At 38.0% G+C, this 15,131-nt stretch overlaps 1 protein-coding gene across 1 annotated transcript in view; it reads left to right on the top strand.

Annotated features, from left to right (window-relative positions):
• The window catches only part of LOC126266639 (lon protease homolog, mitochondrial-like), a 131,656-nt gene extending 116,861 nt beyond the window's left edge, over positions 1-14,795 (top strand). Inside the window, exons 13-17 of the mRNA XM_049971029.1 lie at positions 103-192; positions 13,448-13,613; positions 13,941-14,146; positions 14,285-14,449; positions 14,541-14,795. Coding sequence (XP_049826986.1) covers positions 103-192; positions 13,448-13,613; positions 13,941-14,146; positions 14,285-14,449; positions 14,541-14,711 — 798 coding nt within the window. The 3' untranslated portion in view covers positions 14,712-14,795. The remainder of the gene's footprint in view (positions 1-102; positions 193-13,447; positions 13,614-13,940; positions 14,147-14,284; positions 14,450-14,540) is intronic.
• The last annotated feature ends 336 nt before the right edge of the window (positions 14,796-15,131 follow it).

The following is a 15,131-nucleotide window of genomic DNA, read 5'->3' as shown; positions in this document are numbered from 1 at the left end:
AATTTGTAACCAAGCTCCTTCTATATCACTATGATTTGTTACACAAATTGTCTATAGAACAAGTAACTGGGTCAACATTAATTTAAAGCATCTATGTTTCAGATAACTCTTGAAGACAGTTCACTTAATACTTTAATAAAATCGTACTGTAGAGAGAGCGGCGTGCGGAATTTGCAGAAGTACATCGAGAAGGTGAGTGAGTATATTTTGCTAGTTAAGTTTTCCCATGTGAAATTTTGTTTTCAGGAAGGTAGAACATTAATGCATGTAAGTGATATGTGCTTAACCATTTAACTGGAGGTTAGTTTTGTAAGGAGCACCATTACATTGGGGAGCCACCTCCAAAGAACCCTTTCTCTTGAAATTTGAACCTCATGTCCAATCATGATGACATCAAAGTAGCCTTTCTCATCTCAGAAACCTCCAAATAAATAATGTTGTTGGCCATGAAAGCAAATGTTTGGGTGGGAGTGTCAGTGTGGCACACAGTTTTAATTCATCAGAAAGCTTCAATACATGGTTACTTGTCAGAATAATAAAAACGCCAACTATCCAAAATAGTATCTTTGTGAGGTGACCACACTGTTCCTGAATGTTCCGTGTCTTTTGTTTGTTACTGTGGTGAAGCAGACTGTTCTGCAGGGTACATGCAATACATATGTAGACTTGATTATTGGTACCTTTGTGGAAACATATGTTAGTCAAAATGGTAGGCTGTTTTGGCTTTACATCAAGGCAGACTATTGGAAATGGGAGCGAGTATTGAACCAGAAGTGTTGAGTGTGATGTTGGCATGCATAATATTTGGTAGAACGAAATCAGCCAAAATTAGTCGTGGGTGAATATTAATTCTGTCACTGGGTTCACTGAGCAGTGGAGTGTCACCAAGAGTCTGAAGAGTTGAGGTGACACCAGTAATGTCCCAAATTAACCAGCATCTCAACCAACTTGAAATCTTCATCTGACCCAGCCAGTTCATATATGGCATCCATATAAAGAAGCTTAGGTGTGGAACTGCCTACTTTCTAATACAAGGTGACCTTGTGATAAGGTGGACTTCACTTTCATAATATTTTATTAGTCGTATTCTTACTCTCCAAGTATAATTACAAGTATTATATGTGCATATAACATTATATTTTATTGGTGTTATTCAGGAACAAAGGTGCAGTCTACCACTGTAGGTTGCAATGTAAAAAGCATGTCATGACATTCTGTGTAACCCATATGACATTCCTTGTAACCCATAAGACTATTGGGCAAACTCTTTTAGATTCAGCACATCTATCGTGACAATGCTGATGTGACAATCCTCTCTTCTGTGGACCCTCAGTGCACTTCCTAGGCGAGATGGCGGTGGCATGGAGTAAACTTCCTAACAGCAAGTGTCACAGTACACAGACAACTATCCACATCGCCCTGACTGGTGGATAAGCTGTGTCTGTTCCAACTCGTGAAGATGCATGTAAGAAATACAAAAATTCTCCCCACAGAATACCAATCAAAATGGCATACATAACTAACACGAAAACATACTCCCAAAAGTCACAGACATCAGTCATGGTATACCACATCACTTTCCTTGAAGTGATATTTACACTTCATATCCTCCCACTGAGACAAATGATGTCATGACATTTCTGTCATCTAAATAAACAAAGGATTTTCTTGAGTATTGAGTTAGAACAAACTTTTTATTTTCTAACATTGAATAGTTACATAAGTGGAACCATATGCAAATTTCACTTTTGAGATATTAAATGTTCTTTTACAGTATTTATTTTATGAAATCCTTTACCATTGCAACATAGTACCATCTTTTATATTTTACACATGGCTTATCCACATAGACTGATATCCATTAATCCCTGTGTTATATTTTCCACTGAGTAACTTGGGTTGAATGTGCCTCAGTGCCTTCATTAGTCATTTAGTCCTTCCTTATGAACTGTTATCCACATCTGAAGCTATAGTCACTGCTGTCAGTAACTAGGAACTGATTGTACTTCATTTCTTTTGATGTTATCTGCTTGAATTACTCACCCAGAAGAACGGCAAACAAGTTGCCTAGGTATTTTATATGGATTTAACTCCATCATATTTTAACACCTTATTCGAATTCTGCATGTGTACTCAACTGTGCACACAGTTACTTAAACTTTTTTTTCAAAGTAATTAATTCCTCATTTTGCATTGCATTTCATGAGGTAAATCATATTTAAATGTTTCAGTCATAAATTATTTATGCTTTTTGTCAATTTTTCTCTATTCAAGGACTAGTCAGCAAGAGAATTTCTAATTCAGTAATGTATTGAGGATAATTATTCATAACTGGGCCCTGTCTACTTGTATGTGATGTAATGATCAGTTATTATTGCTTATGTAATCTTTTATCTACATCGTCAGGAGGTTATGGGTGCATGCTACACTCTGGTGGTCCTATGAAAACAGGTTTTACTTAAACGGATAACTGAAGGATGTTTGTGATGGAAACTATTACATATGGAAAGAGAGGTGATAGTCATGGTACTCCAGTTACAAAAGACAGAAAGGTAAAAAGAGAACTAGGGACTTGGGAAACAAAGAAGAAAAGAATCCGTATTCCAAAGACAGATACCCATCCCACACACCTTCCTTAGAGGTAGTTCACCGGGAGGCCTGGAGGATAAAGATATATGCTGATTCTACAGAACAGACTATCCCGATTCACCTCCACAGGCCCGGGAAATAGTCTTTGATGCCCTACTATTGATATTTTGTGGAGAGAGTAGTGGTGCAGTGATAGCCTTTGTACTGCTCACGAACTTAATGTCTGGGAAAATTCTGACTTACCAACTTCACCTCTTACTGGATCTCTACCTCCAGCAAATAAGATAGGCAGGTCTTAGTCATAGTTACAGTCACATCCGCTACAAAAGTCGTATCAGCCCAACCATTATGCTTATTCAATCACAAAAGGTACAAAAATCCCCAGCATAAATTTCGTAGCAAACAAGCTTACTGTTAACCCTGTGAAAAATATGCAGTTTACTACAATATATGCAAAAGTATATTTGTGTATTACACCTGCACAAAGCACCATAAAAAAAATCCAGTGGTGCAATATCGTTGGCCTACTTTCTTTACGAAATGGTTTTGCTAGACAATGCAGACTGAGTGGGGTGGCGCAATGGTTAGCACACTGGACTTGCATTTGGGAGGATGACGGTTCAAACCCAGCTCCAGCCATTCTGATTTAGGTTTTCCTGGATTTCCCAAAATCACTTCAGGCATATGCCGGGATGGTTCCTTTGACAAACAGCATGGCCCATTTCCTTCCCCTTCCTTCCCTAATCTGAGCTTGTGCCCCGCCTCTAATGACCTTGTTGTTGACTGGACGTAAAACACTAATCTCCTACTCCTCCGAGACATTGTAGAACATTCAGAGGTATCTAATACCTTAGTTTGTTGCTGCACCACCACTTACCCAGAGAAGTTACACATGTAGGACAACTCGCAACCTTTTTTGTTGCTTCGACTGAACATTATCTACTGATTGTTTGTCACCCTACAATTCCCTTCTAAAGCTCAGATACTTGGGCCAATATTGAAAATCTAGTTTCAAGCTCAGGTAAAGTAATCTACATTACAACTTTGGAGTAAGCTTCAAAAAAAGGTATTTTCCTTTTATAGGAACTGTCAAATACATATCTTCATGCAGAAAGATATTCTCAAATAATACTTAATTTCTACAGCGATATATGTCGTTACATTCTCCATTGTGGTGTGGGTCTTCCATCTATTTGTCCATCCATACACTTGACAATTACTTTAATTTATGTACAAAAGTTCATACGTAACTACCAACCACTTTTATTATAAATTTACTATGATGCTGCAGTTTCAGATGGCCCTATTTGAGTTGCACTAGGCATTAGAAACTAAAACTATCTGTTAGCACCTCAGATCATCATACTTCATGGGGGTACTACCGATCTCTCTTCACCCGTTCAATGTGACATCACTAACAGCCATAGTTAGCATACTTAACCTTTGCAATACATGTAGTATATAAAAGTATCCAATATCCCAGGATTTTAATAATTGAATAATTATGCCTCTAAGCTTAGTTTGGGATGAGTTTTTATTTTTATATCCTGCCTGCAACATTTACTTGCAGTGGAGATGACAGTTGATTAATATACCATTAGATCACATCATCTCCCCGGTTACCTTTTGAATAGGAGAGAGATTTTTTTAATCACCTTTATGTGATACCAATATCTAGAGCAGGCTCTGTAAACATAAGAAATGTCAATTGTAACCCATTTAATCAAAAATTTCTGGGTTATCCTTCATAGGATGTGCACAACTGTACCAATCACTAGAAGACTTACAACAGGACAGAACAAAGGAAACTCATTTATAGAAAATAGGATGGGAGGAGGAAAAGATACTGCCACATGGAAAATCAGAAATGAAGTAATGTAGTAGATAATTCAGCATTAACGGTCACTGCTCCCTCTAGTCCATACAACACATAGACTCTCCTGAGATCTAAGGCACTTTAAATATTATTCCTACATGCAAATGGCATTGGAAACGCACCCCAAAGAGCTGTTCTGGACACACCAGTTGATCACATTTCAGTTTGTTTAATATATGCAGAAAGCCATTGACACTCCACTTCAAACATGCCTTTTTTTTCTTTTAATTTTACTTTCCATCTTTCTTTTCGCTCCCTTCTTCGATACTTCCAGTGTGTTTTTGACCTTTAGTCCACAGACGCTTAAGTCAGTCACGACCTTTGAAACACCTGTAAATATGTCTTGCCCAGCTTTTGTCCCTCTTTCGGCCAGCAGGTAAACGGAGCGCGCTCGATCCTACAGGCGCCCACAGTGGGATGGACCGGTTCTGGCGGCGGGCTCTTTGTGGCCCACGCGAACGCGCAGTCGCTAACGGCTCACTTCGACGAGTTCTGTGACCTGTTCTGCCAATCGCTGTTCCACATTATCCTCGTCTCTGAAACTTGGTTGAAACCAAACATTTCTTCTGACGCTATCCGAATCGCTGGTTACTCTCTCCTAAGGGCAGATCGTGAAACACGACGCGGGGGTGGGGTGGGTGCCTATGTTCGCTCTGATCTGACACCTACTGTACTATGCACATCGGATGCAAAGGGCGAAGGAGAAGCAGAGTTCTTGTTTTTCGAAATAAATACATCAAATCAGAAACTGCTAATTGGAGTAATCTATAAACCTCCAAACGTCGGTGCCATGTCCTCCTTTCAGTCTGCCCTGTCCTCACTCGTGACACAGTATGAACACATAATCATTATGGGCGACACAAACATCGACTTACAGTTAAAATCTCCCTCTGCTGAAAAACTAAGGCGACTGTTCCACTCCAATGATATGAGTTTAACACCGCTGGACCCAACTCATCACACGCCACACAGCCACACAATCATAGATATAATAGCAACAAAGCGACCAGATAAAATAATCTGCGCCAATCAGAGATCCGCTCCGGGACTCTCTGCTCATGACGTGATATTCTTAAATTACTCAATGCATACTACCAAAGAAAAATCTCACCTGGTAACCTACAGAAACTTAAAAAAATGTTAACCATGACGCTCTTCAAAAGGATTGCTCAGACATCCCTTGGCATGATATAAGCAATGAACCGACTTTAGACGGAAAAATTCGGCAAAATTATTGCGCTGTATGATAAACATGCTCCTCAACGCACTGTCAAGGTAAAGATAGCTCCCGCTCCATGGCTCACCACTGCATTACGCAGTTAATGAATAAACGTGATGCTGCACATAGGGCCTTCAAGCGTAACCCAACTCCCGAGGTGTACGAAGCTTATAGGAAACTCCGAAACAGAACCAAGCAAAGCGTGAGGAATGCCAAAATCAGACACGCCCGCTCTGTCGTATGCGGCATATCAAAACCTGCTGCACTGTGGAAAAAGCTGCGCAGTTTCGGTATAGGGAAGCGAAGATCTGACGCTGTTTATCAAGCATCTGCAGAAGAATTAAACGATTTCTTCTCAACAGCTGTAAACTGCCACGCAGCGACAAATTACCAGCCCCAAGATGTCAATCTCTCGAGAGACAAGTTTTTCCTAAAACGTGTCACTACAGGCATAGTACACGAGGCAATTATGAGAATCTCTTCTGAGGCAGTAGGAAATGATGGAGTGAGCATTGGCATGATTAAGAACGTCGTAGACACTATTATTCCAGTTATCACAGACATCTGCGACCTGTCTCTTGTCAGTAGTACATATCCTATTGAGTGGAAGCAAAGTTTAATTCAGCCTATACCCAAGACTGACAACCCTAAGTCGCCAGGTGACTACAGGCCGATCAGCATACTACCTGCAATTTCTAAAGCCCTAGAGTACATCGTCCATGAACAGCTGACGGATTACCTCAAAACTCATAACATCCATGACGAATATCAGTCAGGCTTTCGAAAGCACCATAGTACAGCAACCGCATTAATCAAAGTAACTGATGACATTAAACATGCTATGGATAGACGTGAAGCTACTATCCTAACACTGCTTGACTTTAGCAAGGCTTTTGACACAGTTGACTTCGATATATTCTTAATTAAAATGAAACAGCTGAATTTCTCAAACGGCGCAATACACTGGTTCGACAGCTACCTCAAAAACAGAAGTCAACAAGTCATTTATGGGTCGGAAAAGTCATCACGGAAAAGCGTGCGCTCTGGAGTTCCCCAAGGCTCCGTCCTTGGTCCACTACTCTTCTCACTGTACATTAATGATATTTCTTCAGTGATTCACTCCTGCAACTACCATCTTTATGCCGACGACATCCAACTGTACATAAGTGCAAGCCCCAAAAACATTGCTGGCGCAATAGCGAGTATGAACGCAGATCTTTGCTCTGTTTCTCGATGGGCACAGAACCTAGGTCTGTAACTAAGCCCCAAGAAATCCCAGGTCATACTTATATCTCATCCAAAGTTAATCAGCCAGTACTTTCGCGAAACAGTCCCTAAAATACTCCTCAATGGTACCCAACTACCATACCAAAAAACAGTAAAAGACCTTGGAATAATCTTGGATGAACACCTAAACTGGGAAGAACAAACAGTCACAGCTTGCCGGAAATCGCTCTCCTCCCTACATGCAATTCAAAAATTTAGAAAAATATTTCCAACCCATGTTAAACAAAAATTAGTCCAAACACTAGTCTTGCCTAATCTTTACTACTGCGATGTAGTTCAACAAGGCACAAATAGTGAAAATTCTAGATGCCTCGAGCTAGTGATAAATGCTTGCGTTAGATATGTGTGCAATATTTGGTTGTATGATCATATCAGTCCTTCATACTCCCAGCTAGGTTGGATACGCCCACATAAGGCACGCGATCTCCACACGATGTGGTTACTTCATCGATTTCTTAGCCACTGGTGCCCCCAATACTTATCTTCTCACATTAAACACCTATCATCATTCCACAATCGCAACACCAGATCGGATACGTCTATCATCTTGGCTGTACCTTTACATAACACAAAATCTTTCTCCGTGTCATTCTCCATCTCATCCATACGACTATGGAACGCGCTCCCCTGTGATCTTCGTCTTATCCAGAACTACTCAACATTCAAGAGGGAACTCAAAACTTCATATTAGGGACGGTATAGCCACCATTGTTGTGCCCCTCCCATCTCTTTCTTTCTCCTCTCTATCACAGCTTCGAATTTTACCGTTCTATTTCTCTTCCTCTAACCTATCTACCTCTTATATATCGCTTTCACCCCATTCTATCGTCTTATGTCTCTGCTCGATGAGAATAACTCACAAGCTGCAAGAACATAACGAGGAAATTCCCAACTAACAATGGGACTGACATTCAGAAAAGAAAAGTATGTTTACTTTCATATACATAGTCATTATTATTATTATTATTATTATTATTATTATTATTATTATTATTATTATTGATTGTTGTAATTATTTTTATTGTTATAATTATAATTGTACTACTGTTATAATATCTATTTTTTTCTTTAACATCAATACTGCATAATAGGCTATATGTCCTTAATGTTATGTAGAAACTGTAACTCGTTCAATCTGAGTATACCTGGTTAGGTGTAAGAGAGGGCCTGAAGGCCCTAATCTTGCCAGGTAAAATAAATGCATAAATAAATAAGTATCTGAAATTTCTGTTTTTACTTTTCTTGTGTACTTTTTACTGATATTTCTTTTTGAATTGTTCCTGAAAGTTGTCCCAGGAAGAAAATTCTTCTGAGTCAGCAGTTTCCCATTTGGTTGCAACCCCTTCCAAATAACTGAGTGCAAAATCAACTTTCTTTGAATCATCCCACCACCTAGAAAGAAACTTGGAAAATACTCTTGAAAAATAAGTTGTATGAACATCACCGTCTAGTTTAAACATTGGAAACTGTTATGATAAGTCAGTGCCTGCTCCCAGTTGTAATTCCTCTATCAGTTTTGCTAAGAATACCAGTCTACATTCGTTCTCATTTTCTTAAACTCTTTTTTTTTTTTTAGTTCCAGAGTTTCTGAATTTCACCCTTCATTCTTTCTCCCCAATGGAATAAGATGAACTGACATGATTGTATCTTTTCCTGTACTGCTTGTTCTATTAAATCATTAACGTGCCCCTCCAAACTTGCAAGAGTGGATCCTGCGAGTATAATTAAATCCGAATCTTTCCCATATTCTAAAATATTTAAGTGGACTTCTGTGTATGATATCTGCCCATGAACATCAGAAAATTCCTGTTCCACAAAATCTTAATCTGTTTCAGCTCATTATTTATTTCCCCAAATTGTTCATTGACTTTTTTTCTTACCAGGTTACATTGTCTGATTGTAAGACCTCTTTTAACTAGACAGAGCAGTTTGTGATGGTGCTATTTTATTGTTAATCTCTTGTATTTTGTTATGGAACACTTAATCTTAAGTTATTGCATTTACACTCTATCGTAACTGCAAATTCACCCCAAGAGATTTTATGCTAGCATTTATAGTGTCTATATTAGCTTTTTAATGTTTTATTTTGCATATATCTCTCCAACCTAAGCTTGGATACTATCATTTAGCTCCTTTATATTGGTGCTGAATTGTGCACTAGAAGTTTTAAACCACTGTTACACACTCACCTCCATGTCTCTCATCACCATGGGCACACAATCACATCAATAATAGATTTATAATTAAATTACCACTGACTCCATAATATTAGTACAGGGTGTATACAACCCAGGATAACTGGGAGACTCGGGAAAAACCCAGGAATTTTTTTAGAATTCTGGAAATTTTTCATTGTTTGAGTTTTCAGTTGAATTTTTGTAATTTTGACTGGTAAGAACTGATACTCTGACAAAGGATATTACTATATCCCGCTACTCCAGTAATAAAACGTGGACGAGAGAAAAACGAAAACAAAACTTAACTTTCAAAGGAAATTCGCAATATACAGTAACAAAACTCAGTGCGCATACAAGCTTCTGCCAACAGTTAACTGTGTCAAAGGCTTTAAGAATACTATGCAGTACTTCATAACAACAAATTGCCTCTGATGAGTGTGACATCACAACTGTTTACATTAGATTCGTCTGATCACTTACAAGCGGGCTCATGCACTTGCGCAGTTGAGTTGCATATGACTAGTACCTTTTCTCACTTCTGCCTACAGAAATGTGACCATTGGCTATGAAGCAGTGGCAGCAAGCAGCCAGATGCTACCTTGAAAAATTTTACTGGTGCGCCAAAGCTGCCAGATTCATGCAAGCGCAGCGGGCCCGGATCTTTAGAAGGGGGTGGGGGTTAATTCATATTCTTTAGGAAAAAAACCTTGTTTCACAAAGCTCCTAGCATCCAGCACACGTTGGTCTATCGATTATTCATATGCTTTTAAACACATCCCTGTTGGTTTTTAAACATTTCTGAGTGCTTGCATAGTGTACGTAATGTCTCTGACAGGGGAATCCTTGTCACCTAAGTTATATTCTGGGAGTAGCACGGAAAACACGATGTGCGAACATGTAATAATGCCTAACCGGAGAATAATTGTGGGATAACTAAACTGATGGTTGTGGCGGGGTTTGTGAAGTTAACTGGAGAATAAGTTTCGACAATGACAGGAATAGTTACAGAATTAGTGATGACAAGATTGTTTGTTAGAACGAGGAAGGAGAAGAAATGGGGACATCACACAAATTATGAATGAACATGGTGATTCCAAATTTGTATGAAAATTTCGTACTACTACTTTTCAATCTCATGCTTGAGAAACTGGAGCATATGAATGAAATGTGAAACTACTTCCTAACATAAAGCTTTTTGATTGTAGTAGGCCCAGTAGCCATTTGATGTTGGTACTTTGCGAATTATGTTCTGTCATGGTAGAAAAACGACCTTTTGTGCCAAAAGTCATGTTTATTTGGTGTGTGTTACAATTGCTGCAATATTAGAAAGGCCTATTTTGTTTTATCTATCAGACAGTGACAAAATAGACTTAATCAGATAGAGAAACCACACCAGTCTTGGGTACTATTTGTATTAACAGCTTTTTTGGTATTAGACAACGACATTTCGATTTTTCATGTAGCTAAACGTTTGATGAACTTTGTAGAGGCTATAGGTTCTGTTGCAGAAAGGAAAGCTTGCCATGTAAAGCTGTAGCAACATAACAGAGAAAAAAAATGCTAGGACCTAAGGATTGATGAAATGTGTACAGTCTTGTGTGTCTCTTGTCTTTACTGGTTTTATGTATTCTGTATTTCATTTTATGTTGCACAAAACAGCAAATTAAGAAATTTGGCTTTTATTAATCTTTTCCATGAGAGAGTCAATTTATTTGAAATGAAGTGTTTAATTCCACACTATTGGCTAGTTTCAACTGTTAGCTGCATTTCAAGTGCATGGTTTTATCTTCTAGTACTTATGGCATTATGCCATAATAAAGAGCCAAACATGAGATAATACTGTACTGGTACTCCAAGAGAATTTCTATCCAGAAAACCACACTGAAAAGCTTAATATCAGGTCAAGGCCTACGTCATTGGGAATCTGGACATGCAAGTGTTCACTTTAGTATGGTTCATGAAATTCTGATGCCCTTCGAGTGTCATCTGATGTCTTATTTCTCTTATGACATAATGTGAGATCTTTTAATGTTTTACACATACGAACATACGGGCTTCCTACGTCGTCGTAGCTGCGCAAGCGTGGTTGCGCCTGTTATCTGGCACTCTCTGGTGACTGCTAAAACAAAGCTATTGCTAACAGGTTGCTGGGAAATACTTGGAATTGTGGTTTGAAAAGTGTTACTAACAAAGTATTCTTCCTTTTACACAAAATGAACTGTGGGAGAATGTATGATGAATTTCTTAATTTCAGAATGACGAGAGCCATTTAGAAGAATTTTGAGCCCAGAAGATCAGACATTTATGTTGTTATTAAAAATTTTACTGACATATTTGTGTGATATATCTAACGTGTAACTCATGCAAAAAAAGATCAACATTATATGTGAAAGCTTAGCTTCTCTTGTAACTTATTAATCTTAAGAGACCAATATTATATGTGAAAGCTATGCTTTTCTTGTAGCACCACTATGTATATTAATTACCATTAGCTTTTGCTGTTTGTGTGTTCGCACTACTTAACAGAGCTGTCACTATTGGCTGACTACATCACGTGTCCTATGCTCTGAATATCTGCTGTCATCAACTGGCAAGATCACATAACACGAGCTATGACTGACTTGTAAAAGTGCATCGCAGTCTCAATTTCTATGCTTCAGAAAGTAACATGTGGTGATTGGTGGAATTCGAATTTATACTTTCGTAATACAAAAATAAGTAGAGTACATGTTACTGCACATCAAAGATGTTTCCAAAACGTGTTTTTTTTCCCAATGAGTTTTGTTTTTGAAAGCGTCAGGAAATTCTTTGCCAGCATATAAAACCATAACCATTCAAAGGGTTTACAGTTCCAAGGGAAAGTATAATGTCACTTAACTGACCCGGGTGAAAGTGTATTTTTAACTGAGAAATCCAGGAAAAATCCGGGAAATTTTTTTCCTTGCCCACGTATACACCCTCTGTTAACTGTCACAGTGTATTTCCATAATCTATGAGGCAAAATTAATAACTTTGATTATCAAACATTCATAATTACTACATAACACACCACCACCACAGTTAACAAACAAGGAGTTAGTGCAGCTCACACTCATAACGTCACAATCACTTCTTGAATGAGAATATGTGACAAATTTAATAATGAGTAGCCAACAAATTTTATTTCTTGTGAGATTCCCTGCCTCCAGGAGTTTGTTCTCTCACAAGCATGACTGATGCAAAAGGCCTGTGTCAGGATGCTAGACCCCAGTTGTCAGCTGTCGGGCTCTAGCTCCCTGAGACAGTGTGTTTTGCATTACAGGGCTAGGACTTTGTCAAAAGCTGTAATATCTTTCAGATTTTGTCATTGTGCCTGTCTGTGACACAGTGCCTCCTCTGTATGGTGAGAAGCCATCTGTCCTTTTCATATTGTTGTTTTCCACTGTCTGATTTTGTGTACTACATTAGAATTTTATGAATAAACTAAGCATCTGATTTAAAGTGACGGGTGGTATATTCACACAGAAATGTGGATCTGTTATGGAAATGATAGTCTGTGACAAGTGTTGTGAAACAAAAGTACTGGTCAGTGGTTGTTGTACTTCGCCGGGCATTGGTGTTTAGATGTGTAATATGTGACAGCACTCCACTTGTAAGTGTACTAGTGTGTGTGTTATTACTTCCTTCCCTGTTTATTTCTCAGGTTCAACTATGATGTTTTGTGGTACATAAATGTCTTGCATAATTTGGCTATAATGCCATTCTCTTCATAATTTCCTAATTATGTTTGTTTTGTGAAATATAGTAAGCTTTTTCAGTATGTAAAGCTCTTTACATTAAGCTGCACATAAATAGCTACTGTTTCACACATAGACTAACAACAAGATTCTTTCTTGTGTAACCAAATAAGATGACACAACAGTTGAGAAACAGGGCCAGCATTCAGACAGAGAGAAGTTCAAATCTAAGATGAACTGTCCCAATATAGGTTTTCCATTGCTTGTTTAAATCATGCAAGGAATCACTGGGATGATATTTTAAAGAAGGCCATAGCCAGTTTACCTGATATGTGGCCTGTTTGAGTTTGTATTCTATCTATTATGACTTGTAGACAGATTTTATTCCTTGATAATTTTTTCTTGTCTCATGGGAGCAAGTTTCATTTTTTAGAAGTGCTTACATTGTCATTTTAACAAGAAAATTTTGTTGTGGGTCTTGTGTGACAGACGTAAACAAGTACTTTTTCCACTAATTATGTGTCTTAATTTCTTATTGTATCCATTTGCTTTTAACATATACATATCAGTAAATTATTAACAGGTTCTTCGCAAAGTAGCATTCAAGATTGTCAGGAAGGAAGCAGAAAAAGTGAGCGTTACGCCAGAGAACTTAGCAGAATTTGTTGGTAAACCTGTGTTCACTCATGATCGTTTATATGATGTCACACCTCCAGGTGTAGTCATGGGTCTGGCATGGACAGCGATGGGTATGTAGCTGCATAATAAATTTCTTATTTCAACAGTTTCCCTATCTTATCAGGGACTTCGATACAATCTTCATTATTTTATGGTGTATTATATGTACCATAACAAATACACACAAAATGATAACATTAATCACTGTAGTTCTTATTTGAAATGCGTTCAGTCCTGATTAACCAATATTTTACATCATTGCAGTCAGTTGTAGATGGACATAATATCAATTTGAGAGAGAGAGAGAGAGAGAGAGAGAGAGAGAGAGAGAGAGAGAGAGAGAGAGAGAGATTGATTCTGAGTCTGCACATGTCTGTTATCATGTAATTGTATTTCAGGGGGATCGACATTGTTCATTGAGACTATGACACGTAGGCCACCAGACACTGATGGTGAGGGATCATTGGAACTAACTGGTCACTTGGGAGATGTCATGAAAGAATCAGCTCGCATTGCCCTTACAGTTGCACGACATTTTGTTGCAAATGATGAAGCAGCTAAAAAGTTCCTCAATTCAAGTCACCTACATCTTCACGTACCAGAAGTGAGTATTTTCAGTGTGTCTTAAGTTACTCACTGAGAATGGGACATTTTCTGTTTTAGACTGGTAGTAGTTATCTGTTATATCTTATACTGAATGATATCTTAAAATTTCAGTGTTTTAGTATCTATTTGTTTGCAGGGAGCGACACCAAAAGATGGACCAAGTGCGGGCTGTACAATTGTCACAGCATTGATCTCCTTAGCAAAAAATACTCCTGTTCGACAGGATGTAGCTATGACAGGCGAAGTGTCTCTCACAGGCAAAATCTTGCCAGTTGGTGGCATTAAAGAGAAAACCATTGCGGTATGTATCTGAAGCATTACCTCAACAATAAGGTTTTTTGTGAGATGTGTGGTAAATAAAAACTGAATACTTGTTTAATTTCTCATTACAGGCAAAAAGGGCAGGGGTGAAATGTATTATCCTGCCAGATGAAAATAAGAAAGACTTCAACGACCTTGCCAAATATATAACTGATGGACTTGAAGTTCATTTTGTAAATCATTATAAGGATGTTTTTCCAATTGTTTTTCCAGAGGCAACTGCCAGTACAGCTTCTGTATGAATGTATTGTGCATAACTCTTTATACGTATATATACTGTAATATATGTGAAATAAAATGTTATTTTTTGTTTATATACAAAGAAACTGAGTGTTTTTTTATGTATGAAATGTTTAATATGAAACATTTTAGCATATTTTTAATTAATTTTGTGAGAAGTCGGAATAAGAAGTGAACAACTGGATACTCCAGTCATGAGTATATATAAAAGGAATAGTTAACAAATCTTAAGAAATAAGTAAACTATTCTGTTTTGTTGCCCTCTTAATTAAAACCTTTTTTTCAGTGTTGCACATATATTGTAATCCTTTGCATCCTAATCCTTTGGACAGAGGGTTCCAGTTAAGCTGTGCTTTGTTATTGTAAAACTTTTCCGAAAGCCAAAAAAAAAGATGGGCAGTTATTGTTTATTACAGGCATTA

Source organism: Schistocerca gregaria, chromosome 4, assembly GCF_023897955.1.
Source record: "Schistocerca gregaria isolate iqSchGreg1 chromosome 4, iqSchGreg1.2, whole genome shotgun sequence".
Lineage (NCBI taxonomy): Eukaryota > Metazoa > Arthropoda > Insecta > Orthoptera > Acrididae > Schistocerca > Schistocerca gregaria.
The sequence above is the reverse complement of the archived record's forward strand: the minus strand, read 5'-3'. Positions and strand labels throughout refer to the sequence as shown.